The sequence below is a fragment of the Mercurialis annua genome, linkage group LG6, assembly GCF_937616625.2.
Source record: "Mercurialis annua linkage group LG6, ddMerAnnu1.2, whole genome shotgun sequence".
Lineage (NCBI taxonomy): Eukaryota > Viridiplantae > Streptophyta > Magnoliopsida > Malpighiales > Euphorbiaceae > Mercurialis > Mercurialis annua.
Window position 1 is genome coordinate 46,763,756 of NC_065575.1, and position 16,160 is coordinate 46,779,915.

At 33.7% G+C, this 16,160-nt stretch overlaps 3 protein-coding genes across 3 annotated transcripts; 2 read left to right on the forward strand and 1 right to left on the reverse strand.

The window, feature by feature from the left end:
* Window positions 1-1,584: 1,584 nt before the first annotated feature.
* LOC126686801 (ethylene-responsive transcription factor 13-like) lies at window positions 1,585-2,406 on the forward strand. The gene has a single exon (XM_050381040.1). It carries the CDS (start codon window positions 1,619-1,621, stop codon window positions 2,273-2,275), a length of 657 nt encoding a protein of 218 aa, XP_050236997.1. The 5' UTR covers window positions 1,585-1,618; the 3' UTR covers window positions 2,276-2,406.
* An 11,379-nt stretch (window positions 2,407-13,785) lies between these two features.
* Window positions 13,786-14,703, forward strand: LOC126687966 (ethylene-responsive transcription factor 1-like). The gene is made up of 2 exons (XM_050382518.1): window positions 13,786-13,927; window positions 14,354-14,703. The coding sequence occupies exons 1-2, from the start codon at window positions 13,786-13,788 to the stop codon at window positions 14,701-14,703; spliced, it is 492 nt and encodes a 163-aa protein (XP_050238475.1).
* Window positions 14,704-14,735: 32 nt separating this feature from the next.
* LOC126687967 (uncharacterized) lies at window positions 14,736-15,915 on the reverse strand. The gene is made up of 2 exons (XM_050382519.1): window positions 15,360-15,915; window positions 14,736-14,842 (listed from the first exon to the last, which is right to left on the reverse strand). The coding sequence occupies exons 1-2, from the start codon at window positions 15,913-15,915 to the stop codon at window positions 14,736-14,738; spliced, it is 663 nt and encodes a 220-aa protein (XP_050238476.1).
* Window positions 15,916-16,160: the final 245 nt, after the last annotated feature.

The following is a 16,160-nucleotide window of genomic DNA, read 5'->3' on the forward strand; positions in this document are numbered from 1 at the left end:
AGCCTGGAATAGTCCTGAGAATTGTTTGAACGTCAGCACTGATCCTGGCTTTAAACTCTGGTACCATTCCTGCGCCAGACCTTTTAAGGTAGTAGGAAAAAGTTTGCATAGTACGTGATCCAAGTTTGTCTGAACATTGATCACCGCTTGGAATTTGTGAATATGGCTCTTGGGACAGCCTGTTCCATCGTATGACTCCAAATTTGGGGGGTATCTGAACTTTGTAGGGAACTCGTGAGAGATGATGAAATCTGCGAGTGGTGAGTCACTTCGAAGAGAGATGTCCACGTCTTCACATCTTATTCCAAGCCTGCTCATGACTTGACGGACTTTTTCCTCCAGATGCTCTTCTCCGCCTTTGAGGGTGTGTTGTTCATCCATCCAACGTTCTTCGTCTGGAATTATGATGGGGGCATTTTGTTTCCGTGTGGAATTTTCAGGGGCATCTTCCTCTCGCATCGGTTCTTTTCCCTTGTCCATGGTTGACGTTAACTTCTGTACTGGTGATTTTGCTGATCCCTGCTCTGGCGGTTTTAACGAGATACTCTGTTTGATGTCTTTGAGTAGACTGGTGATTTCTAGGAAAGCCTTGAACATTGCTTGGTTGTTGATTGGCTCTCCATCAGGTGCTATGGCTATCGGAGGTATCGTCTGTCTTATTGCCAGGGGGTCGCTGGTTTCTCCTTCTTCGCTGGTTGGGGGAAACAGGTTTAGGGCCGGTGGTTCTGTTTCCCTGTCTTCTCGGTTGGTGGCTGGTAGAATATTATCTCCTGGGGGATCCATTCTTGAAAAAGCGAATTCTGAAAAGTATCTAAAAGGAACGACGAAACTAATAAGTTCCACGCTCACCGCACCAAATGATACAGGTCGATCTTCCAAGGGTCGCCTGTACTGCTTTTCCTGCACAAGTAACAAATATAAGCTCAAAGGACCTCAGGCTTGCTCAGCCTGAAAGCCACTCCGATGCTTAAGTCAGAGAGGGTTTTTTGGTAGGTAAATGAGTGTAAGAGTATTTAAGTCTGATTTGTGCTTACCCTTCTCGGCATTCAGTGGCTTCCTTTTATAATGATTTTAAGGCGGTGGTTATCTGGTAAATCGTGGGTTTGTCCCACGATTATTGATAATGGTGAAGGCACGTTCCCGATTATCCCGGGTAGTGGGTGTCAGGAAACAGAGTGGATGAGGTCGCCTGGATGGCAGACCTGGAGGAGTCCGCCCGAGACAGACATGGGCGATGGGAGATTTGGAGACCCGTTGGGCGAGCATAGCATTTGTTAGGCGATGCCTGGAGTTCGAATATTATTAGGTCGGTATCAGTATTAACTTATTATAATTATCATTATTGCTTTGTAAATTTAAAATACAAGGGAATACACAATTACATCATATAGATCCGAAATTAATAATATTATATGTTTATATAAACATGTGAATAAAAGGCATTTATCATCTGCAAAATAATGCAAGCTCGTGGAAGCATCAACACATTATTAATATATTAATTCTCACTGTACTTGAAACCTAACCTCTACTATATATATAACTGTTCAAACATTATAACCAATACACTCTACTCTCCACATTTCTCAATCAAACCAAAGAAACTCAAAACAAAAAAATGTACAATCCAGTCATTTCACCTACTGATTTCGCTCTTTTACAGTCAATTTCCAATCATCTTCTCCAAGATGATTTTCCGGTCGAGGCCGACGACGGAGGTTCACCAACGTGCAGTGGCCAAAGTTTGAGTTTTGACTTGTTGACGGAGGACTGGAGTGATATTCTACTACATATAGATAACCCTAGCCAAACGGCGTCCTCTTCGTCGTCTTCGTCGTATGGATATCTATCGGATCAACTGAATGATCAAACTGATGCCATGTTTGAATTTGAATCTACTGAAACAAGTTCCAATGCAATTCAAACAGCGCCGCGAGAAAAGAAGCGGAGTTACAAAGGAGTGAGGAGGAGACCGTGGGGAAAGTACGCGGCGGAGATTAGGGATCCGAAGAAAAATGGTGCAAGAAGATGGCTAGGGACTTATGAGACACCTGAGGATGCGGCACTAGCTTATGATAGAGCTGCTTTTCAAATGCGTGGGGCGAAAGCTAAGCTTAATTTTCCGCATTTGATTGGCTCGTGTGATTACGAGCCTGTTAGAGTTACCAATAAGCGCCGCTCTCCGGAGCTGTCCTTCTCGTGCTCATCGTCATTTTCATTATCGGAATCAGACGATGATTCTCCAAAAGCAAAGAGAAGAATGATGGGAAATTAGTTTGGCGTCATCTAATATATATTGTATATACAATTTGACTCTTCTTCTACTTTTCCCTTGAACTAATTCAAAAAGTTTAAGAGAATATAAGACTATTTGATCACATTAATTAAAATTTTTGTTTTCTTTTAGATAGATGCATGATTGTTATTAGGGCAATACCTTTCATCAGCCACCGTAAGATATTTTTTTACCTTTTTTAGCTAAAACTCTAGTATCATTAAAACTCTGATTTTTGGGTTATTGATTCTGAGAGTCATTGTACTTTTCCAAAGTTGCAAAATTGTCACTGAACAATTTTTTGTTCCAAAATGGTCACTCAACTTTGTGATTAGTAACTTCCGGCGATCACCAAATGAAATCCGGTGACTTTTGTCCTACGTGGCTTGCCGGAAGCTTACTCACACATTCCTCTTTGCCATGTCGATATCACTTTTATTTTTCTACATCATCATTTTCTTCTCTAATTTTTTAAACATTTTCCGGCAAAAATAAAGGTGTGAGTCAGCTTCCGGCAAGCCACATAGGACAAAAGTCACCGGATTTCATTTAGTGATTGCCGGAAGTTACTAATCACAAAGTACAGTGACCATTTTGAAACAAAAAATTGTTCGGTGACCATTTTGCAACTTTGAAAAAGTATAATGACTCTCAGAATCAATAATCCTTGATTTTTATTAGATTAGTTGGTTCTATGACCTTGTAATCAATATTTCTACATCAAATGTGTCAACTCTATTGGGTATTTATCCATTTTTTATTTGAATCACTCGATGTTGTTTTCTTTTTCTATGGTGTTTTATTGGTAATTTTACCATGAGTAGCTAAACCCCTCAATTGGAATTAGATTTGTGCTTGGTGATGTTGTGATATATGGTTGATTGGATTCGTTTATATACTGATTATTTGTACCTAATGCTAGGGTTGATTTGACCTATCTATATCTATATCTATACTATATATAAAAGTACGGATGGGGGGGAGGAACAGGCAAATTTACTGAATAATCCTTTTTACTTTACTACTAAATAAAGGCTTTATAGTCATTAACTAATTAGTTATTTAATTAATCACTATTATAATTAAAGTTATAATTAGAATAGGTAGCTAAATTATCTCCAATTTAATTTTAGTATGTAAAAAATAACTAAATTGTCTCCAAATTAATAGAAATACCTATCTTTTAGTTTGATTGAACTACAAAATTCAAATACTGTATTTGATTAATATAATATTATTTAAATTTCTATCTTATTATTTTTAAAGATATTATTAAAAAATTTAAGTTAATTATTTAATTATGGTTATTATAAAATCAAAAGAAGATTAAATTCAGTATGAAAAAAAATTTAATAACCGAATAATATTTATTTTTACAAAAATTCTTAACTACTTTAGTATTAATTATAAATAAAAAATTGATATAATTATAATAAATTTACTAATATGTTCATTTACGAGTTACGTTACAAGCCACGTGCATAGCACGTAATGCGAACCTAGTTAATCTTAAATGGCATGTTTTAGGATTTGACTTGAGAGACCGTTTTCTATAGCAGACGTATTAATTAATAAATTAACGATTAATAACATGAAAATGAATTTAGAGTTAGTTGTTCTTAGGGTTGTCTTAATGAGTGAAAATTAGTTGATTAATTGGATTAGTAATATTGCGAGAGAGAACTGCAAATTGATTAATTAGTAGATTTAATTAACCTTTAGCTAATGTGAGCTGTGGTATTTGTGGGGATATCGAAACCAAAGATCACTTTTTGTTACATTGCTCATTTGCAAGAAAAGTTTGGTACGATTTGTTTTTGAAATTGGGTTTAGCTTGGGTTTTGTCTGCATCAGTCGAAGATTTTTTTTCATTCAATGGATTGGTTTCATGCCGAATAGGGGTTGTACTACTCTTTGGAATACAACTTTTATTATCTTTATTTGTGAAATTTGAAAGTGTTGGAATAAGAGAATTTTTCAACAAAAAGATTCTTTATCGGAGGATGTGATTTTCAGGTGTTTACATAGCATAGTTTTCTTTTATAAATGTAAGCACCCTTCATTCGTTTATTCGGATTCAGATTTGTATAGGAATTCAGATAGCATTTTTTTACATTAGGTTGTTTTCTCTTTTCTCAGAGTCGTAGCCTTAAGTGGCGTAAACTCTTTGCGTTGTGGTTTTGTGCCACTTCTGGTGGCCCTTAATAAAGTTTATATTCATAAAAAAAAGATTAATCTTTAGCTAAGTTTTTTTTCCTTAAAAGAGCTTGACGTAGCGCTTTAGAATAACCCAAACTATAAAAACAATGCTTCGATCATATATCGTGATTTAAACGCATAATAATTATTATTGCCCAATTGCTTAAATCAATAGATTTATAAAAAAAAAATTCTTAGTTATTTTCAAGGACAAATGCTGTAAAAAGGCCAACATTTCACAAAAGTTCCACAAAAATCTTGACCTTTCAATTTCGTCGATCTTGGCCAGAAATCGATTATTTGGTTTCAATTGTGTCTAACGCTCAATTGACATCCACTTTTGCTGATATGGCGCCTACGTGGCGTCCACACAATCTGCCTCCATGGCATTATCAGGTTAAAAGTGCATTTAAGTTTTTAATGTTTAAAAAAATTACCAATTTCATACTTATAAATTTTTTAACATATTTTACCAAATTAAATACCACCGGCACCGTTTTCGGTTGCCTCTCCCGTTTTCCGACCGTCCCATTTTTTCCGATCGATCTATCACAGTCGCCAGAATTTTTTTCTGCAAAACTAATTTAAATTTTTTTTTAAAAATTATTTTAACAAGAGTAGTCAGGAGTGTGAGCTTCAGATTCAGGGAGTGACTCTCGAATGAACCAATTATTTAACGAGTGTTTGACTTTATTACGAGGAGCAAAAGAGTATTTGGCTATTTTTTTGAGGAATGAGCTTCAGAGGATACTTATTCTGATACAATTTTTTTGTTGGCTTTTGGCTAAAGACTTGATTTCTTGCAATGAATTGCTAGTTACTCGAGATATTATTGATCCTGATCTCATTTGTTGTACTTTATTCAATGAAGTCGAATCATGTTTTCATATCATCATGCACTGCCATTACGTTTGGCTCACATGGTGTTATATGTTCGATAAATATGGGAGAAATTGGGTTTGTTCTAAATTCATTGATCAATTTTTCTTTTTCTGGATTGATTGTGCTTTGGAAGAGTACAAGAAGTTGTGAAAGGTTATTTGGTCTTTCACTATCTGGAAACTACGGAAAGTGAGAAATAAAAAACCTCCGGGAATGAATTTATTCAAATATAATATTTTACTTGAGTACTTGTCGGGATGTCATGTATTATTCATATTCCATTTCCAATTTTTGTTTTCTAAAAATGATGTTTTTAAATGATTTGATTGTTTTGTAAAGTCATATTGACTTGTTATATTCCGTTTTGATTTTTAACTAATCATTTAAAAAACATTCGTATAAGTAATGTCAAAATTTAAATTTCAGACACATTAGTCATGTAAATAGTAGTTTTCCACTCAACTTGTAAGTACTGGGCAATTAGCTTATAAATTAATTTTATAGATAGATGAGTCATAAATTTAATGGATATATTCAATTCATCCCATTTTGGCAAATTATAAATTTATAAGTTGAAGAGGCAAATCGCTAATTGAGAGAGCTATTAGTTTATAAGTTAAGAGAGAAATAGTAAAATTAGAGCTAATTTACTATAATTATTAATTTTATGATTGATTTATTTATAAAATTAATTGATATGATAATTGTTTATTGCTTGTAAATTGAAGGATAAATTGATATTTAAATCCTTATTTAGCTTTGAGACTATTTCTAACCATTTGAAGGAAAATCATTACTTTGCACCAATAGGCTCACCGGTCACTATCACTAATTTAACCTTTTATAATTAACTAATTTATTGTGTACGTGCGATGCACGTGATTCATTCTTTATTTATTTATCATGATTTATATATAAAATTATTTAATTAATATGATTTGGTAATTATATATGTAACATGATTTATATTTAAAATTATTACATGTATTTTTTTTATATATGTCAATATTTACATTTAATTTTAGTTAAATATAGAATTAAAAAAATAAAAATTAAATTTTAATAGAAATAAGTTAATGCATATGACCATGCAAAGGAAATAAATTATAAAATGCTTAGTTGCATTTTTTTAAGATTTATTTCTTACAATTCCTAAAAATTAAACTATATATATTTGTGAATCTATCTGTTAGACATGATTAATTAATATAGTGATTGATATTGTAATCTGTTAATATATTATATAATAATAAATATAAAAGAAAGTAAATATATATTTTATATAATAAGTCATATTTATCATAGTTTATATTTGAAATCTCTCTTATTGTTTATCATGGTTTATATTTGATATTATTTAAATATAAAAATAAAAAACAAAAATTAAATCAATAATATAAAGACCCTGATGCATATAAAAAGACTCCATATATTTAAATATGACAATATCGTATACTTAATTAGAATTAGAAAAGATTTCTAAGTGTTCGATTAGGATTAAGAAATATGTCTTTTAAAATTTGAGAGAACGTGTAGAGAATTTTTATATATATAGAAGTGTTAGTAGTTGATTAGGATTCGAAAAAATTTATAATGATTAAAGTATAAATTGTAAAGAGGGTATTTTTATCCGTGAATGAAAGTGTTCCCCTTAAATACACTTTTATATATGTTATAGAATATAGATTATAGCTAGATAGATATAGACAAATTATAGATATAGATAGATTATGGATAGATTATAGATATAGATAGATTATGGATAGATTATATATATATATATATATATATATATATATATATATATATATATTATAAATAGATTATAGATTATAAATATATAAGAGAAATTTTTAGGTAGACTCAGTCCATCACGTCATCAGTAAACTAAGATTATCACATAATGATACGTCATTAAAATGATGACAATCTTATAATATTATTATTCAAAAGTGTAAATAAGTAATAAACGAATTTATAAAATTGCCATCATTTTAATGACAGGTCGTAATATGATAGATTTAATCCATGAATGATATGGTGGATTGAGTCTATCTAAAAATTTCTCGAATAGATAAATATAGATTATAGATAATTATATTATAGATTCATTATCCTATATTTGAATTCAATCGTGTAATTTGGAAGGAAGCAACGGACTCTATCTCTCGAAAAAATAAATTGAAGAAATTAATCTGACTTGTAACACGAAACCGTTTGCTTTTGTCATCTATTTATAGTATTTAATTAGTTTATAGAACAAGCACATGTGCAATTCCTCAATCCGACAAATAATTATGGAGATTCGAAACCATATTATAATCAACCCATAAAAGAAGTAGTATAATAGTTTATTGATTAAAACCACGTGAAATAATTCAATTAAATATCCTTTAATGAGATGCACTTTCATGGAAAGAACTTTATCTTCATCTCTTAGGAAAAAAGAAACTCACTATAAATACCAAATTTCAGTCACTCACTCAAAACTCACTACTATCAACTTCTCTTTTTCCTTCTGATCATCGAAATGTTTGGAGAAATTAGCACTTCTTTCGAGTCAATCATATTAAAATCAACGACAACTTCTATAATATTCTAGAGATGTGTTTATCTAGAATAATTAAGAAACAAATAGAAATTTAAGACATGTCTAGAAATATAAACACCGACCTATAAACCCTATAAATATGGGTGGACATATCAATTATGTAACATACTCCTTCCGTCCCACTTTAGAAGTCCCATTTGACTTTACACACAGATTAAGAAAACATTAATTATTCTTGTCTTTTCATGTTTTTCATGTTTTGCCCCCTATTAATGATAGTGGAATTTTCCATAAAACTCTTTTAAGATAACTAAAATAAGGATAAAATGGGGTATTCAATGGAAAAATAATTTAAAAATAGTAATGAGACTTTTTAAATGGGACATCCCAAAATAGAATATGAGACTTCTTAAACGGGACGGAGGGAGTATATGAGTAAAAAAAGAGAGAATATCAAAGTGTGAGTGTGTGCAGTAAGTGGGTGTACGTGAGAGTCAATATTAGTGCAAGGTGTGTGTTGTAAAAGTCTCTTTTAATACTTAATAAAAGAAGTTTGTTCAATTTAGTCCTTCTAAAATTCTAATAAGTGGTATCAGAGCGGGACGATTAGGGACCCGTTTAAAAAAATGTCGAGCAAGCGATCCGGGATCGAATTACGTTGGAACACTGCTAGCACGTAGTCAGGGACCAAGTGATTTGGTGAATTGGAGAAATAACCAAACAAATGGCAGATTTTTCAACATCGGTGAGTGTTGGCAAATAATCGCAAGTGTACGATATCGCGCAAGTAATATAACTTGGAAGACCAAGTATCTATCCCACAAGGAATAATGAACTAAACAACTAATTTCTAATATTCTTTAATTGGCTAGTAGGAAAATAAATGGATTTGTGTAAACTAATTATAATCTAAAGTGAATTAACTCAAGTAATTAGACTAAAAATCTGAAATCAAACAAATAAATTGAAGTTTAAACAATAATGGTAAAAAGCTCAAGGATTGATAATTCCAAATAAACTAGTAGAAGAATGGATCAAAATTTATCTAGTGATTTTATTATGAATCGAGCTATTCTAATGCATCGAATCCCGCTCTCTCAAGCCTCAAAGATTCAAATAAAATCACAACCTAATTAGCTAATCAATTATTAACTTGCTCTCACAATATTAAAACTGAATTAAATAACTAAATTGTAATTATGAAGCAAACTCAACGACTACCTAAATTCCAACCCGCTCTCACGGCGTTTTCCTCTAAGTTTTTAATTACCTACGTCTATTTAATTAACAATCTCTCAATTAGTTAATTAAACACAAAATCATGAACTAAGTGATCAAATTAATTCAAGCATTAATCTTAGTAATTAAAACATAATTTTACTCACTTAATAAATCCTAATCCAATTCGAAAACTAATCTAAGTGTTCATATCAATCCCCGAACAAAGGATTTAGTTACACATGCTTAAGCTTAAATTAAACAAAGAAGAAGATGAAGAATTAAACATAATTAGAACAATAAATACCGGAGTTGTCAATTTCGGAAGAATCGTCTAGATTAAACTTGAAATCTTCACAATCGTTCTTTGCAGAAACTAATAATAAACTACTTATAAACTGCTGAGAAATAGAAGCTAAAACGCTATTTTAAGAGAATGAAAATAAAACTAATGTAATCTAAATTATTCTACATATTAAATTGAGTCTAGTACAAGGTCTTTATATACCAAGTGATTTGGTGAATTGGAGAAATAACCAAACAAATGGCAGATTTTTCAACATCGGTGAGTGTTGGCAAATAATCGCAAGTGTACGATATCGCGCAAGTAATATAACTTGGAAGACCAAGTATCGATCCCACAAGGAACAATGAACTAAACAACTAATTTCTAATATTCTTTAATTGGCTAGTAGGAAAATAAATGGATTTGTGTAAATTAATTATAATCTAAAGTGAATTAACTCAAGTAATTAGACTAAAAATCTGAAATCAAACAAATAAATTGAAGTTTAAACAATAATGGTAAAAAGCTCAAGGATTGATAATTCCAAATAAACTAGTAGAAGAATGGATCAAAATTTATCTAGTGATTTTATTATGAATCGAGCTATTCTAATGCACCGAATCCCGCTCTCTCAAGCCTCAAAGATTCAAATAAAATCACAACCTAATTAGCTAATCAATTATTAACTTGCTCTCACAATATTAAAACTGAATTAAATAACTAAATTGTAATTATGAAGCAAACTCAACGACTACCTAAATTCCAACCCGCTCTCACGGCGTTTTCCTCTAAGTTTTTAATTACCTATGTCTATTTAATTAACAATCTCTCAATTAGTTAATTAAACACAAAATCATGAACTAAGTGATCAAATTAATTCAAGCATTAATCTTAGTAATTAAAACATAATTTTACTCACTTAATAAATCCTAATCCAATTCGAAAACTAATCTAAGTGTTCATATCAATCCCCGAACAAAGGATTTAGTTACACATGCTTAAGCTTAAATTAAACAAAGAAGAAGATGAAGAATTAAACATATTTAGAACAATAAATACCGGAGTTGTCAATTTCGGAAGAATCGTCTAGATTAAACTTGAAATCTTCACAATCATTCTTTGCAGAAACTAATAATAAACTACTTATAAACTGCTGAGAAATAGAAGCTAAAACGCTATTTTAAGAAAATGAAAATAAAACTAATGTAGTCTAAATTATTCTACATATTAAATTGAGTCTAGTACAAGGTCTTTATATAGTAGGAGAAGTTCCGGAGTCTTCTAATTCGTATTACAAATCAATTTGTAATAGGAATTGTAATTGTAATTTGAGGAGGAATTTCAGTCCAATTCAAAGTCTGCTGCACGCGTAATTTTCTTCTTTCCCGTTCGGGAAACCATAGTCCCGTTCGTGACATGCCCAATTTTAACATGGTTCCCGAACGGGAGCCTTATTCACGTTCGAAAAAACTTAAACCGAGAGCTTTGAGATGTTGATTCCTTCTTGAGTCCCGAACGAGACAAGGCCTTCTCGTTCGAGACTCATGCTCATTCTGCATGGTTCCCGTTCGAGAAACCTTTGTTTCGAACGGGAACAACCTATTTTTCTCAATCTCGTTCGTGAATCTTCAATTTCTTCGTCCGCAAGCTACGCTTTTTACTCGTACACGCAATCCACCATAAATTTGCCCCAAATAGTCGTTTTTCACCTAGTTTCCACTGAAACACTAACAAACACTATTAAACGTAAAAACGCCAAATAATGTATAAAAACAATACTAAACATGATGAAAACCGAGTAAAATCGACCCTAATTATAGGAGTAAAATACTCCTATCAGTGAGTACCCTTGAAAAGCTCAATGCTAATAATTATAGCACTTGGAGTACTCGTATGCAATTTTATTTGCTCGGTCAAGATCTCTGGGAGATCGTCGGAGGGAGTGAAACGACACCCCCGACAGATCAAGATGACCTGAGAAAGTGGAAGGTCAGGGCCGGTAAAGTTCTATATGCTTTATCGATATCAGTGGAGGACGATCTACTGCAACACGTCAAGGACGTAAAAACGCCTAAAGAGGCGTGGGATACTCTTGCAGGAATATACACTCGGAAAAATGACGCCAAGCTCCAACAACTCGAGAACGAGTTATTGTTGATAGCACAAAAAGATTTAACGGTGAGTCAATACTTTTCTAAAGTTAAATCTTTATGCCAAGAAATTTCAAAGTTGGATCCAGATAATAAAATCACGGAAACACGAATGAGAAGAATAATCACTCACGGGCTACGTCCAGAGTTTAATGCTCTTGTGACGACAACCCGTGGATGGTCAAAAGAACCAACTTTGAATGAGTTAGAAAATGTCTTGGCAAATCAAGAGGAATTAGACAAACAAATGTCTAAAACCTCAATCAAAGAAGAGGAGAGAGCCCTCTTCAGTAGTAAAAATGGTAGGGATCCACAAGGGGTGAGATCCAACAACGGAGAAAGAACGCCAATGCAAGAAAATTGGCGAAAACGACAAGGAAGGAGTTGGCAACAAGGGGGAGCTCAACGAGAAACCAACAATGATCGACGAGAGGAGACGAGACGACGTACAAATAATCAATGTTTCGTTTGTGGCAAACGAGGTCACTATGCTCGCGACTGTTGGTATAGAAAAGTTGAAGGAAATGTAGCATCCACACACCCACAGGTGGAGACTGAGGAGGAGTTAGATTTTCAAGCATCTGCTGCGGTGAGTGATAACATTATTACTTATGATAATGATTGGATTTTAGACTCCGGATGCTCAAATCATATGAGTGGAGATAAAAAGAAATTTCTAAGCATGTCGGAGTATAAGGGAGAACGAGTCGTAGTTACTGCAAATGACTCGAAGCTACCTATCACCCACGTCGGTAAGACAATGGTGGTGCCTCGATACAACTCCAAAGAAGTACCATTGGAAAATGTGCTTCATGTACCAGGGATGAAGAAGAATCTAATATCGGTGTCGCAACTCACATCTTCGGGAAACTACGTGGTGTTCGGACCCAAAGATGTGAAGGTGTATCAAAATTTTAGATTACCAAATAAGCCATTGATGGAGGGACGAAGGCTAAATTCTGTCTACGTGATGTCTGCTCAAACGGCATACGCAAACAAGATGAGGAAAAATGAGACGACTGACTTGTGGCATGCACGCCTAGGACACGTGAATTATCACAAGTTAAAGGTGATGATGCAAAAGTCTATACTCAGGGGACTTCCTCAACTAAATGTTCGAGAAGACACTGTATGTGCTGGCTGCCAGTTCGGGAAAGCGCATCAGCTACCATATGAGGATTCCGAGTATAGAGCGAAGGAGCCGCTCGAGCTAGTCCATTCAGATGTATTTGGACCGGTGAAGCATCCATCAATTAGTGGCTTTCGGTACATGATTACTTTCATTGATGATTTATCGAGGTACGTTTGGGTCTATTTCACGAAAGAGAAATCGGAAGCACTACGTAAGTTTATTGAATTTAAGGAGATGATAGAAAAAGAAATTGGAAGAAAAATTCAGTGTCTGCGTACCGATAATGGAGGAGAATATACATCACGTGAATTTTCAAAATATTTGCAAGACTGCAAGATAAGATGACAGTTGACTTGCCCAAATACTCCACAACAAAATGGAGTGGCGGAAAGAAAGAATTGACATTTAGCAGAAACATGTAGAAGCATGTTACACGTGAAAAATGTTCCACCCCGATTTTGGGCAGAGTGTATGAAGACAACTGCTCACGTGATCAATAGACTACCACAAGTACCAATTGGATCCGTTTCACCCTATGAGAAGCTCCAGGATATAAAACCCACTGTAATTCACTTTCGAGTTTTTGGGTGCGTGTGTTATGTATTCGTGCCTGATCATTTGCGGAGCAAATTTGATAAGAAGGCGTTGAAGTGCATATTTGTGGGTTATGACAACGAAAGAAAAGGGTGGAGGTGTTGTGATCCAAATACAGGAAAATGTTATACTTCGAGAAATGTAATATTCGATGAAACTTCTTCGTGGTGGTCTTCTCAAGGAGTAGTTCTTCCTGACTCCAAAGAGATTGAGGAGAGGTTACAAGAAAAGCCTCAAGAAGACAAGGTGATCGAGCGGAGTACTCGAGAAGTGGAGTCAAGAGAAGAAAATACAAGAAGTCAATCCCCAAGAAGGGCTAAATCTCCGTGGCGCACATGAGTATATCGACGGACACCTGAAGAAGAACGACCAAGCCAACTCGAGGATGATATTCAAGAAGAAATCCCAGTGGAACGTGAAGTACAACTTAGACGGAGCGAGAGACAAAGGAAACCGAATCCTAAATATACGAATGTGGCACTAATCGAGAATAACAATATGAAAGAGCATGCAATATTTGAAGAGACAGTCTCAAGCGAAAAATTAAAAATGAAATACGAGAAGACTGAAGATCAAGTTGGCGACATATTCACTGATGGGCTAAAACGTGCAAAGTTTGAAGATTTTAAAAAGCGACTTGGTATGATCAGTAGAGAAAAAATTCGAGAAAGTAGTCGTTGAGGGGGAGTATTAAAATCAACGGCAACTTCTATAATATTCTAGAGATGTGTTTATCTAGAATAATTAAGAAACAAATAGAAATTTAGGACATGTCTAGAAACATGAGCACCGACCTATAAACCCTATAAATATGGGTGGACATATCAATTATGTAACATATATGAGTAAAAAAAGAGAGAATATTAAAGTGTGAGTGTGTGCAGTAAGTGGGTGCACGTGAGAGTCAATATTAGTGCAAGGTGTGTGTTGTAAAAGTCTCTTTTAATACTTAATAAAAGAACTTTGTTCAATTTAGTCCTCCTAAAATTCTAACAAATCCAAGATTATCTTCTCGAAGATGACTTTGAAACCCTAATAAATACCTCATTACATTCTTTACTTGAAGATGATTTTCAAACGTTCAATGATTCATCTCTTAAGTTTAAGAATTCGCAGGATACAGATATCAGTTTTATTGATCTACAGTCACCACGGCAGAAAATGCAGACGGATGAACGTCGACCTCAAGAAGCAGTCACCACGGCAGAAAATGCACCATCTAGGGGAAAAACCGCGCAGTCTGGGGGTTCGCAGTATAAAGGTGTTAGAAGGAGGCCATGGGGCAAATACGCGGCGAAAATTAGAGATCTGAAGAGACAGGGAGCTAGAATTTGGCTTGGTACCTACGAGACACCAGAAGATGCGGTGTTGGCTTATGATAGAGCTGCTGTTAAAATGCGCGGTTCTAAAGCTTAGCTCAATTTTCCTCATTTAATTGGCTCAACTGATTATGAGTCGACTAGAATGCCTAACAAACGCTGCTTCTCGGAACCATCTTCTTCATTGTCGTGCTCTCCATCGATGTTGGAGGTGCAGGATGATGATTCTCCAAGGTCTCAGAAGAAAATAAAAACAATAAACTCAATAGCTAATGCTTTAGCACAAAATGTTTATCAGTTTAGTCATGTTATCAAAAACCAATTTAGCCAAGTCAACTTTAACGAATTGTATATGTGAATTCCTTATTAAAATAAATTTAATTTAATTCTTTCATTTAATTATTTGCTAATTATTTTTAATTGTTTCAATGCTTCTTAAGGGAAAGTGAAAATTAAATCTGATGCATGTAGTTAATTAGAAACGAAATATTCCATTTTTTATGAATAATATTTAAAGCCACAAAAGGACAAAAACCTTTGAACTCCTAACTTTCGCACAAAAAGTATCATACTAAAGGCTACTAGAAGGAAAGGTTACTAGGTCCGAAATATTCCATTATACAATACAATTTGATGGCAGGTGAATCAAGCTATGTATACTTTTTTTGGATAAATGATTAGTAGATTAGCACTTCCACAAAGTAGTGGAAGGTAAAAGGGCTAAAAGAAGCTTACAAAGTTAAGAGTTATTACAGAAAAAATCTATCGAACGAAACACATCATTTCCTGTATAGAAAAAAGCCCTATTTTGAACTCTGTAGTATTGCACTGCATTACAAATGCTCGAGAAGACCAAAGAATAGATATCCACCGACTCATCCTGAAAGACCCGTTTATTCCGCGCTTTCCATAAATTCCAAGTACCGAAAAACCATATTAGTTTCCAAAGATTACGGTGTCTAGCCACCGATAGAGCAACCCAATGAATATAGAAATCCTCAAGCGATAAAGGAAAGACCCATCTAACATTGCATTTGAGAAGAATAAAAGACCAAAACATCCATGCATAGTTACATTGAATGACTAAGTGAATATTTGTTTCCATCTCAAAGCAAAAGGAACAAGCAGATTGAGAAGGTTGAAGAATGCCTCTCCTAACCAAAAGCTCATTCGAAGAAATTCTATCACGAGCAAGCAACCAGATAAAAAATTTAATCAGTAGGGGCATATTTTCCTTCCATATCCGATGAACAAGGAAGCTGAGCTGAGATTGAATGTGGTCGGTTTTTGAAAACAGCAGGTCTTTCATAAAAGATGTTGTATACTTTATTCATGTTACGATACCATAAGGGATTCGCTTATGGTATTGATATTGATTTAATGTGAGTTTATTAAGCATTATATATGCATTATTTTTGAATGAATCGAATTCCTATTACTCATAAAATTTTGTTGGAATCGATTTGTAATTTAATTGAAAATAAATAAAATTTTGTAATTAAATATTGTGGAGTTCCGGTCGTTTGATTTTAATCGAATCTGTATTATTTAACA